Source organism: Mixophyes fleayi, chromosome 8 (assembly GCF_038048845.1).
Source record: "Mixophyes fleayi isolate aMixFle1 chromosome 8, aMixFle1.hap1, whole genome shotgun sequence".
Classification (NCBI taxonomy): domain Eukaryota; kingdom Metazoa; phylum Chordata; class Amphibia; order Anura; family Limnodynastidae; genus Mixophyes; species Mixophyes fleayi.
This window is the reverse complement of record NC_134409.1, coordinates 104,974,033-104,989,923: the sequence shown is the minus strand read 5'-3', so window position 1 is coordinate 104,989,923 and position 15,891 is coordinate 104,974,033. Positions and strand designations below refer to the sequence as shown.

At 39.8% G+C, this 15,891-nt stretch overlaps 1 protein-coding gene across 1 annotated transcript; it reads right to left on the bottom strand.

Moving 5' to 3' along the window:
- Positions 1 to 1,080: 1,080 nt before the first annotated feature.
- On the bottom strand, positions 1,081 to 15,610 carry KCTD17 (potassium channel tetramerization domain containing 17). The gene is made up of 6 exons (XM_075184103.1): positions 15,241 to 15,610; positions 14,943 to 15,051; positions 12,751 to 12,836; positions 7,351 to 7,446; positions 4,181 to 4,306; positions 1,081 to 1,224 (listed from the first exon to the last, which is right to left on the bottom strand). The coding sequence occupies exons 1-6, from the start codon at positions 15,427 to 15,429 to the stop codon at positions 1,138 to 1,140; spliced, it is 693 nt and encodes a 230-aa protein (XP_075040204.1). The 5' UTR covers positions 15,430 to 15,610; the 3' UTR covers positions 1,081 to 1,137.
- Between the last annotated feature and the right edge of the window lie 281 nt (positions 15,611 to 15,891).

Here is a 15,891-nt window from a genome sequence, read left to right as displayed (position 1 = left end):
TTGGAGCCGCGGCTGTGAGCTGGTAGTAGGCCGCGCACCGCTTGATCAGCGGTTAAGGCGCCAGTTGTGTCCAGCTCCAGGTAAGACGATAAGGCCCTTCTGGGTCAGGTGTACTTGGCGACGCAGGGTGTCTGCTGGGCGGTCATGCCACGGAAAGTAGTAGTTCCTGCCGGCAACCAGGCCCTGTAGCTTGGGAGGGACAGACAGGTCTGTGTAGCATGTGACTTGGCTCGGATAGGCTCTAAATATGCTTGGAGGGTTTATCCTCTATTACGGCAAGATGGCAGTTAAATTAAGTGTCTCCAAATGATATTAAATGCCGCTCTGCAATACATCGACCCTTTGATATGGCGTCCAGGCCACGCCCCGTCGGTACATTTTTAGACAGTTGTCAGTAAACAATATTTACAAAGATGGATATTTAACCAAGCTACTGTTGATTAAGTTGTTATTTTATTACAAGTTTTTCCCAGGTCCATAGAAATAAACAATAAGACTGACTGGTGGGAACCATACTTGCCAACTCTCCCGGAATGTCCGGGAGACTCCCGAAATTCGGGTCAGTCTCCCGGGCGAGTTGGCATTTCTCCCGCATCCTGGATTTCATTTGATGCGATTCTCGGTGATTGACGCCATTTTGGAGGGCGGGGCGAGGCCAATCGCATCATTTTGGCCCTGCGTCGTAAATTACGGTTTTGCGGGGGGGGGGGGGCCAAAATGGCGCAAATGGCCTAGTCTCACCCCCTCCCGCCCTCCAGTCACGCCCCCTCTCAGTTGGCAAGTATGGTGTGAACATGTGTGCTTTATTAGAGATATTCATTGACAAAGGAAGAGATTGTAGGGCAATGGCCACTGAGGATAATGTCTGTAAGAGAGAGAGGGAGAAAGATGAAAAATGGGGGTAAGAAGGTGTAAAGGTGTAAATACAGAAAGAGAGACGGGTCATAGCACTGCCAGGAAAAGACTGAAGATATGTACATTCTAACCAGGATTAGGAGATTGAAGTATGAATCACAGATACAAGACTAGATAGGAGCTCTATGAGTGGAAACAGGAAGAGATAGAGCGAAACAGACAAAACGTATTGGGTAATATGTGCAGATAAGACAGTGGACATAAGGGGACACTCACACGAGTTTATTGTCTGCTGTCTCCTTCCCTCTCCTGGAGGACAATACAGACTGTGCTTAATACATTCTCCTCATCCTGTTCAATATCGCAGCTCTGCCGGACAATGAGATCAGAGGCACAGTAAGTAAATCATTCTGGATTAATGTAAAGTGAAGCAAAAGTAAGCAAGGAAGGCAAAACCATGTTGCATTGGAGGGTAGGTAAATTTAAAATGGCTTAACTCTCCTTAATGAATCAGGCCCTCTGTGTGTGCTATGCAGTGAGTGAAGAGGTTTGTTAATTATTCTGCTTGGTTACAGGAAGTGTAGAGAATGGTGCAGATCTTGGCACAGGATGCTGTGTACCGCAGAGGACAATCTGGGGCTAAAGCAGGATGCTATGTGTGAATGATGGGTTAACCCAGGTTGCTGTGTTTTCAGGAAGAGTTGAAATTTGTACTGGATACCAAGTATAGAGAGAACAGCACATTATAGCCTGAACATCTCCATTTACATAATAGTGGGGGATATATACAAAACCATTATCATTTTTCCTTAGTGCAATTTCATATAGTCTAATTGTTATATCAGTATCATTTCATTAAATACACACCATATTCTACAATAACATGACTAGAGGATAACAATATTTTGCTGAAGGGATGTATTCCACGTTATTTCTACAATCTTCTACTTCATAACATTATTAATGATCAGATAATATTAATAGCCTTTACAATTCACAATCCTGCATAATGTGGCTGGATCACTTATAAATAATTTATTGTATATATTTATTTCAATTAGTGGACCAAGTGTGCTGATGTATATCATTGCAAATGTACTGATTCTTGTATTACAAATGTATTGATTTCTGATGCAGTAGGCTTGTGTTGGCGGAAAAGTCCCATGCTAATTAGGCCTTTTCATTTGTGGGTGGCCAAGACCTTTTTTTAGCCTGAATGCACAGAAGAAGGTCGCTAGACTTTCACCCTGTGTTTTAGAGAGATAGGAATCCTAACAGCAAGTAATTTAGGAAATCCAAGATTGATGTAAGTTTTGTTAAGTTTAAATTGCATTTAAATTCAAGTTTAGAGAACATATTACACCCTGATGCTAATCATTGAATGTAATATCTCAGACGTTGTGGTGCCAGCTAGGATCAGGGGGATGGGTTAACCCCTGCCACCATGTGTCAGAAACAGTATAAAAGAGCTGTAATTTGTAGTTTAACTGTATTATACCATCTGTACTTCTGGATAATCACAAGTACCTCCAAATAGTGTGTAAAGGTCTTTGTAATGAGCCCTTGAGCAAATAAACATCACTGCTTGAAGATTCTCCCTGAAGCTTATTGCCTCCTGTATCCTGTGACCAACAGATAAGAGCTTACACTCCAATTCATTTCCCGGCTGTCCTGTGCTGAACCCAGCATTTCTGTGTCAAAGCTCTTCCTGCTACCAAGCAGTCCTGATCCATAGTAAGCGGACAGGAGGTACCAGCCAACCCACAGCAAAGAGACGCCGAAGCAGCTATACCAGCTACCCCAGAAGTAAGCAGTTCCACAAAGGAGCATAGTGGTGGCAGCTAAATCTCCTACAACTATTGTGCAGTTGGTATTCACAGTTGGCAATGGTCTGGTGGCAAGATGACACCTGTAAGAGTGGTCAGTAACAGTCAGTTACTGACGGTGAGAAAGAAACCCAGATAAACTCTGCAGGAAGAACATCCCGTCACCCTTCTTCCCCCAACAGACCGGGTGGTGAAGTAAGCCCATCCAGTCACAGGTAACATATGATTACAGGTGATGCATGAAATTAGGTACACAATCTCTTTATAGAGCAGAGTAAAACGCGTGTGGATGCATCACTGCTCTTTCATTCTCAGAGCACCACATGTCCGCAGAACATGTCTACATGTTGCTGATATCACAACAGGATAACCAGGATCAGGGATAACTGAGCTCTCTCCTGGCTGCAGTACACATGGGGCAACCTGGAACTGAATGCGATACTTTACAATGTCAATTAGCATTATACACATTGGGCCTGAGTAAAGAAAAGCATGGAACGCAAGCATAGTTCCGGCTGTATTCAAATCCAAGCAAATCTCAAGATGCTTTTCGGTTAAATGTTAAAAATTTTTATGTTTTTTACATTAAATACATATCAAGATGTTCTTAATATGTACTGTAAATACAATACGTTTTTAATTTCTACCTTACTTGCACACACATGTTCTGTGCCAGCTAGTGGTACGCATATGTGTTCTTTTTCAAACAAAGACTATGCCGTGCCAGTTAGTACTATCAGTCGACACTTACACCTGCCCTGCAGCTGGTGCAAATGATACGGCTGGTACTAAGCGCAAGAGAAGCCTGGGCCTTGAATCTATCATATCTGCATTGGCACGCCTTTATTGTACAGTGCCTAGGACCATCCACCCCTTGCCACCCCCGTTACTCCCTACAAGTCGTAGGCAGAAACAAGTGTCATTTGCATTTGAATATTAACTGCGTTCATTGGTGTAAGGTCCGTTTCTGAGCATGCGAGCTCTTGCAAAGCTATTTCATGCAAGATTAGCAATGCAAACAGGCTTTTGTCCGAACATGAATCAGAATCATTGTTTTAGATTCCACTTGTACAAATTATTCCATATTACAGTTTTTTTGCATTTTTATAATTTTGAAGGTGAATCCAGTTATTTTAGTGAGAGGTATACGTGTAGCACTTGGGCTAGGTTTACTATAGCAGCACAGGGTAAGGCTTGGCTTAGGGTTAGATTGTGAGATAGCTATTTTAGAACTAGGACAAGCAATAGAATTAGGTTAAGGCTGAGGTTAACATTGGTTTTTGTTTCTTACTTAAGCTTACGGCAGAGTATGACTTTCTTAATCAAACTTCCTCAGTCAGTATTTCCAAGGACCTATTATTACTATGCTGGGAAGGACCTATAATTCCTATTAAGGTGGGCCACGAGCATGTGTTTTTCCCATTTATTATTAAATCTCAAATTAACAGGTAACAAGGGTTACAATGTCCTTTCTATGCTTAAATGAGTTTTGAGTTTACCTGTGCTGTGCTGCAAGCCTCAGGTACACATGTCTTCAACTTGTTCGGAAGTTCCTTGGACACCACACATAGAAATTCAGGCTGTCCCTCACTACTGTAATTGTACGGCGACCCCACATTCAACAGCTGTAAAGACCAAACACAATAACACCAAACATGCCTGTATCTGCTTTCCAATTAGCCTTATCTTGGGTGGGGTATGGAATAATCGTTGCCATTATTCCGACAATACTTACCCCAACGTGGTGACCCCTGAACGGCTCCTTACCAACCTGGCTCCAGGACGACTGCTGTGACCGGCGACAGCAAGGGATCGCAACCTCTGAAGAATCCGAACAGTTTTGATGACGTCACTGCCAACCGCAACGCTCCTTTCCTTGCTGATAAGGTGTAAATGTTTCTATGCGGCCATCCACAATCTACAACGCTAAGCAAAGTATATTGTCACACTTACATTTCCACCTTAACAGCAAGGAAAAGAGCGTCGGATTCTTCATCGGTCACGATCTCTTGCAGTCGCCGGTCACAGCAGTCGTCCTGGAGCCAGGTTGGGAAGGAGCCGTTCAGGGTCACCACATCGGGGTAAGTATTGTCGTGGTAGTCATCATCGATATGCTGACTACCACCGCTTATCTTCACTGCCTGGGGTAGTGGATGCTACAATAATCTAGTGACCAGATTAGCAATAGTCTTAGAAGCAGTGTCACAATTTAACCTGAAGGTAGCTGTAACGTGAGTGTTTTTCCCCAGGAATAGAAATGAGACATGATGGCAGCTGTCTATGAGACCTATTTAAGGCTCTTTTGGGTTGGCTCACAAGCCAGCCCTTCCTAAGGTAAGTCCTATACCTGGGAAGTGAGTGCATCTAATTTTAACTGCATCTTAATCATCATCATCATCTTAATGGTGTTTGATGCATACAGGTCAGTGTAGGACTTGCATACAATGAGGTAATCTTGATGCTGGGATGCAGGCTTAAATGTTTTGATAAAAATTATGAACCAATACCTTATATTTTCATTTTGCTATACATACACAGATGTGCAGTGTTAAGGATAACCACTGACAGCAACTGTCTTTGTGTTTTGTATACATAGAAGCATTTATATTGCCATGCATCTGGTACCATATATAATATGAGATTAACCGAGAGCTGGCTTATTTCTTCTCTGGTTGTGTTTCAAGATATGGTTTATTAGTAATTAAGACTTTATAGGTCAGTTATGGGCCTAAGATTCACTTGCAATCCCCCTGAACTACAGTAAATCTTCTTTTGCCTCTCTTCCCAGTGTGCTCACAAAAACTGTGCAGCAAGTATTTAGATGGTGTAAAAGCCTGAAATTCCATGAAACCTAGCTTATTCACACATTGGATAAATGGAGGCAACACAGTGAACCAGATTTCCATTTCATAGGAATGTATAAAATGCTGCAGAAATGCAAATTATGACATAGTTTTGGAAGTGAATGACTGATGTGAATGAGTTCTCTGTACAGCGCTGCGGAATTAGTGGCACTATATAAATAAATGATGATGATGATGATGAAGTGACATAACTCAGACACCTAAGCCTGGAAACAAAAGAATTGGGGAAGGTGTGAACAGGAAAGTGATCATCAATTTTACAGACTGTAGAAAATATGCCGCATATTACCAGTCACCTGATAACTATTGAAGTCATCTGACTATACATTCTTGATAAATCTCATGGAATTAAATACCAAACGTGTATCATTTTCAAAGATTGCTAATGTTGGCTTACGTAAAGTTACCTGCAGGCAACTAAATATTTTGTAAATAACACCAGCCAGAAGCGCAGAGAACAGATATTTCAAAGCTTAAAAAAAATATATTTGTTTTGTTTCAACAGGTGCACACAATGCTTCAGGTGAATAACCCATCCAGGACACAAAGTCTACTGTGTTTAGTTAGCAATGATGGGACTGATTCATTAAGAAAAGTTAAGCAAAAAATTCAGCAAGTTTACTTACTCAAGTTTTCTGGACAAAACCATGTTGCAATGCAAGGGATGCAAATTAGTTTATTATTTTGCACATAAGGAAAACACTGTCTGTTTTTTCATGTAGCACACAAATACTTGATAGCTAATTTGTACCCTGAAATTTAAAGTTGATCTAGGACATGATCTACCCAAAATATCAATCTGGCATCACATTTTAAATTTACCTCCCCCTCCAATGCAACATGGTTTTGCCTTACTTACTTACTTTTGTTTAACTTTCCTTAATGAATCAGGCCCAATGTGTACAGACCATACAATTAAGACAAGATATTTATTTTGACCAACCCACTGTCTTAAGGAGAATAAACATTGATAAACTAGCTAAGTTGTGCAAGTATTGTAACAGGGAGGAGTGTAACTTGGATGTGGAGGAAGGCATTGGTTAAAGACTGATGTTTTGTTCAAGCTTTTATACTATGTCAAATACGATGGTGTCAGTTGCAAAGGACAACTGTCAACCTTGACAGTAAGTCCATTAAACAATGGAGGGCTACTGCAATAGTGGATGTGTTGATATAGGTCAGCAACAAAAGATGACATTGGGGCAAAAAATTTAATCTCTTACTGCTATCGTGATTATGTAAAAGATGAGACAAGGGAACTCAAGGGGTGTACTGCTATAGGGAGCATTTATTCTGGTGCTCTGACATACTATGAGGGAGCATGTTACTCACAAATCTGTAGGTTCTAATGTAATGTTTAAAGGAGCATAGAGGAATTATATAATTCTAACTGCTGGACAGACAGCCTAGAAGACGGTAAGACAACATTCCCAATATTCAGTTTTTAATCAAGTGAAAATCCGCTTCTCTTATCAGGATAACTATAGGATGGCTTTTGTCAACCATGGCTACAAATGAACTTTCCTGGCAAAGGTTGAACTTGACGTTACACTACAACTGGGTAGTGACTTATAGCCATTCATGTTTTATTGAAAGCTGTACTGTGTTGGGATGATAATGATTGGCGTTATTTTGCTTTGTAATGTTCTAGAGCACTATATACTGAGCCACGATAAAATATGTTATTATGAGATGTACATTATTATATCAGTGTCAAGATATAGGATGTATTACATATATTACATATATAAGAATTGAAGCTGATATATTCCCATGTAGCTGTCTTTACACAGAGTGATCTTTACCTGCTCAAATTTCCAGCTGTCAGACATGGTGGAGACCATCTGAGCCAACTCTGCCTCTTGACACTGCAGGACCCGATAAACGTGTTTCTGTTGGGGCTGAGAGAAAAATGTGTTTTGATAATGAGGCTGTAAGGATAAGAAATAGGGAGTTTATAACATCAGATTATAAATAGTGAAACAATGAAAAGGTTGGAGGTTTGAATAAATGACTTTGGAGCCAATTTATCAACCTATAATCCCCAAAAACTGCAGTTCTAAAATATAGAAATAATAATGAGGCTATTTATTAATGGATGGTCGCATCTATGATATCTGCTGTGGTCTCAGCCTTTTAAATCGCCAATCCAGTCCCCATAGATGTCTATGTGGACTGCGATTTTGCCCTAAATATCAAGCTCCAAAATAGACCTCTATATGCCTATATGCAGAAAATTGCATAACACACATTATAGACTTTTGAGCACTTTACACAGTCAGGAATATTACATTATTACTTGTGGTCCTTCACGTAACCTTTATGAACCTTTGCATGAATATTTATTGACCTACCTGTCCAGTTCCTAAGCACCATATCTATTAAAGGCAACCCGACCTTTGAATCACCAGTTTTCAAAAGCTTCACCCCAAAAAATCTTTGCACCTCACAAAATCTTTGAAATCACCAATAAAAGAATGAAAGACTGTTGTAGTAAACTGAGCTTGGAAATCATTAAAATGTTTTCAAAGGTTTAAGCCACTAGAGATTAGTTCACAACCAGTGAGATGAAATAATACCCCAAACTTTTATGTATGTAAAAACATTGAAAAGAATGGGCCCATTTAATTACCTGTTGTTTCACCAGATGTGTTAATAACTCTACTGAAATGAATGTAAAAAGCTCCGTCGATGACCTATTGATAGAATGGTATGATATCTGGACACCATGCTGGAGTTGTCAGGTGAATTTCCAATAATCCTGCATTTTCCATGTACCCAGGACTCCTCGTCAGCATTTTCACTAGAACTTTTAATACGTTTTGCAATCTGACACTATTAAAAAAAAGATGGTGATGCTAAGAGGACTGTTCCTTAGGTTGCTAAGAAAAACGTGAGGTTGGCTGTAGCAACAAGATTGTAACAGTCATTTTACATATTATGGGCCTAGTGTTAAGGTGGACGCAGTTTCTGTCCAAAATGCAGACAGAAATTGCATCCCAAAAAAGACACTGCTTACACGGCTGTGATGAGACAGACGCTTCTAAGGTGATGGACATCAGTTCACATCCGCAAGCAGCCGTAAGTGCATTATGCAACTCAGGCTACATATAGCTGCAAGCGTAACTAGTGCTTTGCGATCATGTGCAGAAGTAATTAAAGCCTACTATACGTTGAAAGTGCAGTTTAGATCCAACTTTACATGAGCATATATATAGATAGATAGATAGATAAATACACACACACACCAATTAGCCACAGCATTACCTCATATTGTATAGGTCCCCGATGTGCCGTCAAAACAGCTGTGACCCGTCAAGGCATGGACTCCACAAGACCCCTGAAGATGTCCTGTGTTATCTGGCATCACAATGTTAGCAGCAGATCCTTTAAGTCCTGGAAGTTGTGAGATGGGGCCTCCCCTGGCTCGGACATATTTTTCCAGCACATCTCACAGATGCTCGATCGGACTGAGCTCTGGAGAGTTTAGAGGCCAAGTCGACACCTTGAACTCTTTGTCAAGTTCCTCAACCAATTCCTGAACAATGTTTGCAGTGTGGCAGATCGAATTATCCTGCTGAAAGAAGCCACTGCCATCATGGAATACCGTTGCCATGAAGGGGTGTACTTGGTCTGCAAATATGTTTAGGAAGGTGGTACGTGTCAAAGTAACATCCACATGAATGCAGGACGCACGGTTTCCCAGCAGAACATTGCCCAGAGCATCACACTGCCTCCGCTGGCTTCTCATAGCCAGCATTAACTTTTTCAGCAATTTGTGCTACAGTAGCTCTTCTGTGGGATTGAACCAGGCTAGCCTTCGTCCCGCTTGCACATCAATGAGCCTTGGGCACCCATGACCCAGTCGGCGGGTCAATGGTTGTCCTTTCATGGACCACTTTTGAGAAGTTCCAGGAACACCCCACACGACCTACCATGACAATTTGGTCTGTCTCAAAGTCTCTCATATCCTTACGATTGCCCATTTTTCCTGCTTCCAACACATCAACTTCAAGAACTGACTGTTCACTTGCTTCCTGTAATATTCACTTCACTTGTCAGTGGTTTTAATGTTGTGGCTGATCGGTGTATATATCTAGTACACTTTAGAAAATCAAAGCTAACATCTGATTGGTTACTATGAGCACCAACACCTTTTTCTTTAAAGCATTTTTCATATAAATACCCAGATCTGGCTGTGCAGTTCTCTGTTGATTAGTTCTTCATGTGAGCACTTTGCACAGGTTCAAATTGGATACCTTCACTAATTTATATTCCTGAGACAAATGTTCTTCTATTCAATTATGAAAGATGCTCTTTGGTTGGGGGATTTGGTTGGGGGATTTTTTTTGTTATTTCATATTCTTTGCCTAGATGTCTCAACAACCTTTCTAGAAACTGGACATCCATGTCACTATCCAGTTAAAAACCATGATCGATAGTTGGCAATTTTTCATAGAAAGTAATCACATTAGTTCATTTAATAGCACTGTAACCTAAAAAAATTCTTCATCATTATTTGAACGGGCAAGTGTTGAAATACTGTTTTCTGGTTCTATGTTTGCCAACTAGCTTTATTTGACTAGTCTGACAAATGTGGCAGACATACTATAGACAATTGTAGATTAAATGTTGCAACGCATAGAAATCATGGTGAAGCACCCTACACTGTAAATGCTGAACCAGCGATTAAGTGCAATTACTGCACATACCTCTTGTCAGTTACAATATACAGACCCCACTACAGATATCACCAATTGCACAGATCCCCAGTCTTTTCTTTTCCCAAAAGTTATTATTAACTATGCCCCTTTCTCCAATGCAGCTGCATAGCACGTGCATTTCTGATTTAAAAGAAAAAATATCAGCAGCTAATCACACCTGCAAATTTCCCCAAGAGCCTCAAATGCCTGCTGTACAGCAGCTTCCCGGTTCAGCTCCGTTCAGTAAAACAACAGCAGGGGAGGCTCCAGAGGCTCTTGCAGTATAAGAAGGTCTCACAAACATGTCTAAATTCTAGGAGTCAGCTCCAAAGATTATGATCTGCTATATCTGCTGCCAAGTATATAAAGTTGAGCCATATCTGGTTCCATGTCTAATATGCAGAGCCTTATCTGGTTTTAAGTCTAATATGCAGAGCCTTATCTGGTTCCAAGTTTAATGTGCAGAGCCTTATCTGGTTCTAGGTCTAATGTGCAGAGTCTTATCTGGTTCTAGGTCTAATGTGCAGAGTCTTATCTGGCTCTAAGACTAAAATGCAGAGCTTTATCTGGTTCTAAGACTAAAATGTAGAGCCTTATCTGGTTCTAAGGCTAATATGCAGAGCCTTATCTAGTTCTAAGGCTAATATGCAGAACCTTGTCTCCTTCTAAGTCTAATATGCAGAACCTTGTCTGGCTCTAAGACTAAAATGCAGAGCCTTATCTGGTTCTAAGGCTAATATGCAGAGCCTTATCTAGTTCTAAAGCTAATATGCAGAGCCTTGTCTCCTTCTAAGTCTAATATGCAGAGCCTTATCTCCTTCTAAGTCTAATATGCAGAGCCTTATCTCCTTCTAAGTCTAATATGCAGAGCCTTATCTAGTGCCAAATATAATATGCAGAGCCATATATTTTATGAAAGCCTACTATACAGTGCCATATTTGGTGCCAAGTCTAATAAGCAGTGCAATACCAGGTACCATGTCTAATATGCAGTCAAGTCTAATAATCAATGCAATATCTGGTGCCAAATCTAATATGTAAAGTCCAGGGCAACTGCATAGTCTCTTCCCACACCCCAACACCAGCCCTGAGCCATATTTCTGGCTCTCTGTTCCTTTAACCACACTTTATTCCCCCTTAGTTTGCAAATGTCTATCAAATTCATGTATTTATACCAGAAAGGCCGGTAATTTTGCTAATTAAATAGAAAAAAACAATCACATTAAATATATAAATTCACTCAGTTCTCTTTTTAAACAATAACTTATAACCACACATTAAAGTACAAAAGTTCTTTGGCAATAACCGTTGCTTAGCTGACAAATATATTTTGGTGGACTTTGGTAAATTGGATGCATTCAGACAGAAAAAAAATGTTTTATGACCTTTTGCAATTTTTACAGGGTACTGTTACTTGCTTTTTCCTTTCTAGCTCTTCCTCAATACTGATGGGCACATAAGTAATGATCCCAGCTAAATGTCAAGCACAGAACACTATAGGTTAGAGAATTTTTCACAACTTTATAATTCTAGCAGCTCATACTTCTGATCTACTCATAATACTGGCCCAATCACAACTAAGGTGATATAACAAAAACAAATTAAGTAAAAATGACCTTTATTGCATTTTGGCAGACAAAGTTTATTACTTGGGCGAGGCCAATAGCTCACAGAAACGATGCAACGAAGCTGTACTCTGTCAGTCACAAGCATCCACAGCTTACCTGAATTTTATGTAAGATTACATAACAGCAACTAGGGTGTGAAGACTCCATTTACACATTCACAATAAGGTGTAACGTAAGATAAAGAATTTGTATATAGTACGGGATGAACAGCTCCTTTCCATAAAGAGAACGTGACTTGCAACTTATGGTTTATATAATAACTGTTTTGTAGCACTATGCAAAACTGTTACCGTTTAGTAACGTAGAGGAAATTCTGTTTTACACCCAGGTATCAGAAAAATAAATAAAAGTGCTTACAAATCTATTTTTATTATCAAATGGAAATTAGACACTGTCTGAAAAACGAAGTGGACATGTCATCTACTTTTATAATATCTTGATTTGCCTAGGCAATGATGTCTACTTTTACCTTCTGCATCGTTAGATTCTATGATAGTTCCAGGGAACATCATTCTAATCAAGTCATAAACTGTTCTGCATGAAAACACCCATTTATTATATGACAGGACTGACTTATTTAATGTTTACATTTCACATTGGCTGTAATAAAATGTTTTGAATATTGCAGACTAATGTCGAACATTTGACTAAAGTATTTTGTTCACAATATATATAGTATATTACTGCCCACTTTGAGGCAGAGCATCTTGGTGACTCCCAATCAACAAAATATTACATGATAGAACTGATGGGAGAATGTCTAGCTGGCCTAACAACCATGAACGACAAGAATAGATTAATGGAAGTTGGAGTTTCAAAATACATACTATTTATAAAAAAGAGATAGATATTGTAATGTATTGAGTATTTTTACCTTATTGACTTCGGCCTGTTCCATCCTATCATGGATGATTTTGACCAAAGTAGCAATGTTGTAAAACTCGGCCTCTTCTAATACCCCTAGCAGACAGAAGTGGAACAGGGAGTTATCGACAAGAACAGGCAGATCCAATGGAAGATTTATCCAAAGAATATTATAAATGAAGGGAGGAAACAAAAAAAATAATAGACTTGTTCAAGACACTTTACTGTATAAATTCCTACTACTAGAATTTGAGAAAATGGGGGTAATGTATTTAGGAAAAGAGAAATACAGGGCTAGATTTACTAAGCTGCGGGTTTGAAAAAGTGGGGATGTTGCCTATAGCAACCAATCAGATTCTAGCTTTCATTTATTTAGTACTTTCTACAAAATGACAGCTAGAATCTGATTGGTTGCTGTAGGCAACATCCCCAGTTTTTCAAACTCGCAGCTTAGTAAATCTAACCCATAGTGTCAATTTTATATTTCATAAAGGGTGCATCAAACCCATGGTTAGCAACTCTGTGACTTTTAATCAGCTAGTTGGTAGAAGAAAGACCAGGCAGACATATTGAACGACAGCAGATGATTTTGGTGAAATACAAAATAATAAATGAGACATGAGGGTAAAAGTGGAAATGTTGCCCATAGCAATCAAACAGACTCTACCTACCATGTTCTAGAATGTAGTAGATAAATGATAGTTAAAATCTGATTGGTTACTATAGCCAATACCTCCACTTTTCCTGTTTAGAAGGTTTGATACATTTACCCTATGGGGTGAATTTCTGTTATGAAAGGTACCTGGTCTCATCACAAGCAACACCAATAAACCTGACTTTCAATGGTGTTTTTGGAAATTTTTGTAATTTCGTGGGGGCTTGTCATCCCGGCATAACGTCCACGAAGATCACCTCTGAATAAAGCTATATCAACAAATGCACTAAGGCAACTCAATGGAATTGAGCATTCTCAAGAAACTTCAGCGTAAACCAATGAAAAGTAACAGATATTTAAAACTTGCTTTAGCTGTTCCTATAAGTGTTAGTGCGCCACTACAATGAGACTCCAAATTATGGCTACCAATAGCATGTATATCATACATAGGTGGCCAGCAGTGCATCTTAATTTACTAAGAGAGCTTTAATCTGTTTATTCACATTGTAGTATGTACATACATGCAGTTATTCTAAGTTGATGTCTAAATGCTTTACAGACTACACTGGCCATAGTCAGCTAATTATGAACAATATTGAAGACTTCCAGAGAGATCTCCTACTTTCAAGCAGGAACTTATATGGCAATTCTAACACAGCTGAATTCTTAATGGATCTTTCACATTTGGAGGGACATAAACCCCACTTCCACAGGCTAATGTGGGGTTTGCCTGTAGGACCACTACCAGCTGTCTCATGTACTCCATTATACAAAAGTCACTACAGGAGAGCTGCATGAGAGTAAGGATACAAATCCTCCCTGACTGATGACCCCTGATTTGACAAGTGTTGAGAGTCAGTGTACTAACTCCTCATTTATATGCAACTGTCTAGCAATGGTCCTCTCCTTGACTCTGAATATAAATTGGTATGGTATCAGCTGTATTGTACAAGTGAAGAGGGTTGGAGATAATGACACATACCAATGTACTGATCTGTGATAAGAGTGATAAACCCCAGTATAAAAAGATGAAATTTCCCTTTAATGAAAGATTCCTCTTGCAGACTGTTGAAAATAAATGTAATGTACCAGAGGTAAGTAATGATATATGTATATTATTTGGGAATGGTTTATTTTTTTATGAATGCTTAACTGAGTTATTTCCACTTACTTTGTCCAAGTTTTAAAGTTTTAACATGACACCTAATAGAAAAGACAGCAACCTCACTGGTATGCATTTGTCCCCCCCCCCCCCCCCCCCCCCCCCCAGATTGTATAATACCCCTATAAGCTCCATTGTATTATATGACTATATGACCTGTTGTGAGTGTACAGTTGGAGACTACACTATTTCCAGCACATATTATGAAAAACAAGTTTTCTGTATAACAAAGCAGAACATTATCTAAACAGCACTCCCACAACAGTGTCAATCAATTTGTACTAAATATTTGTAGAGACAAACATGCAGACAGAAAGTTAGGTAACTCTCAGTCACACACACATTTAAAGCACAAGTGGTTAATTAAAGAGACTGCAGGGTTTACCTTCAATGGAAATATTCTTGTCTATTATCAGTTTGCCATACCGCAAGTACCTTAAGATTGCATCAAAATAAGACGGGTCCCTGTCAATAAGAAATGCCCCTGTCTCGTCCTAAACAGAGTATAAAAGAAAATTGCTGAGTCAGAAAAAGATGTAGACGAGATAAGAAGGATGGATATTAAATAAAACACATGGATGCATGATGAAGCAGAACTGACTGACAGCATGAGGTGAAATGACAAGGTTGGTATATCATCAGACAGGTACAAACAAAGGAGAGATACAGTCTGTGTGTCTCACCGTCTCAGACAGCAACTGGGACTCCTGACAGAGCCGGCAAAGAAAGGAGTTGGGTTCCTGGCACAGGGTCTGTTTGGTAGTGAGGAATACTGTGCCACCAACATTCAAACGCACCCACTTCCCCTCCTCAAACGCAGCTCGCTGTATGGCAACCTCACTGTCAAACGCAGGCTGTGGTCCCTGCATCATCTTCTGTTTCCCGATCACAGTATCTGATACCTGTGTATCTCTGAGACGCTACTGAAGTTTTTCAGATCCTAACGCAGTAAAATAAAGTCAAGTTATATTAAGATCAAAACTCTAATTCTAAATCCTACAGAACTCTGGGCCCCTATATAGATCCAGCGCCGTTATCGTTACTGTGCACGATTCGTTCCACTCTTGTCTCTGTCTGCCACCAATTACTTTTTAATAATTCCCCTCTCTTCAATTTCTGTCGCCTCTTTTGTTCCTTTTAGTCTGTTTTTCTTCACCACACCCTCTCTCGTGGGATAGGTTGCCACCACAGGTGTGATGTGCTCAGATACCTATCTCATCGCTTCTCTGAGTCGCATCTGTCATTGGATCATGTTTCTCGCATCCACAACAAGCCGGCAGCAACAACTCTACCCTGGTCCGTCTATGAATTGGGCATTGGATTTCTGTCTGAAC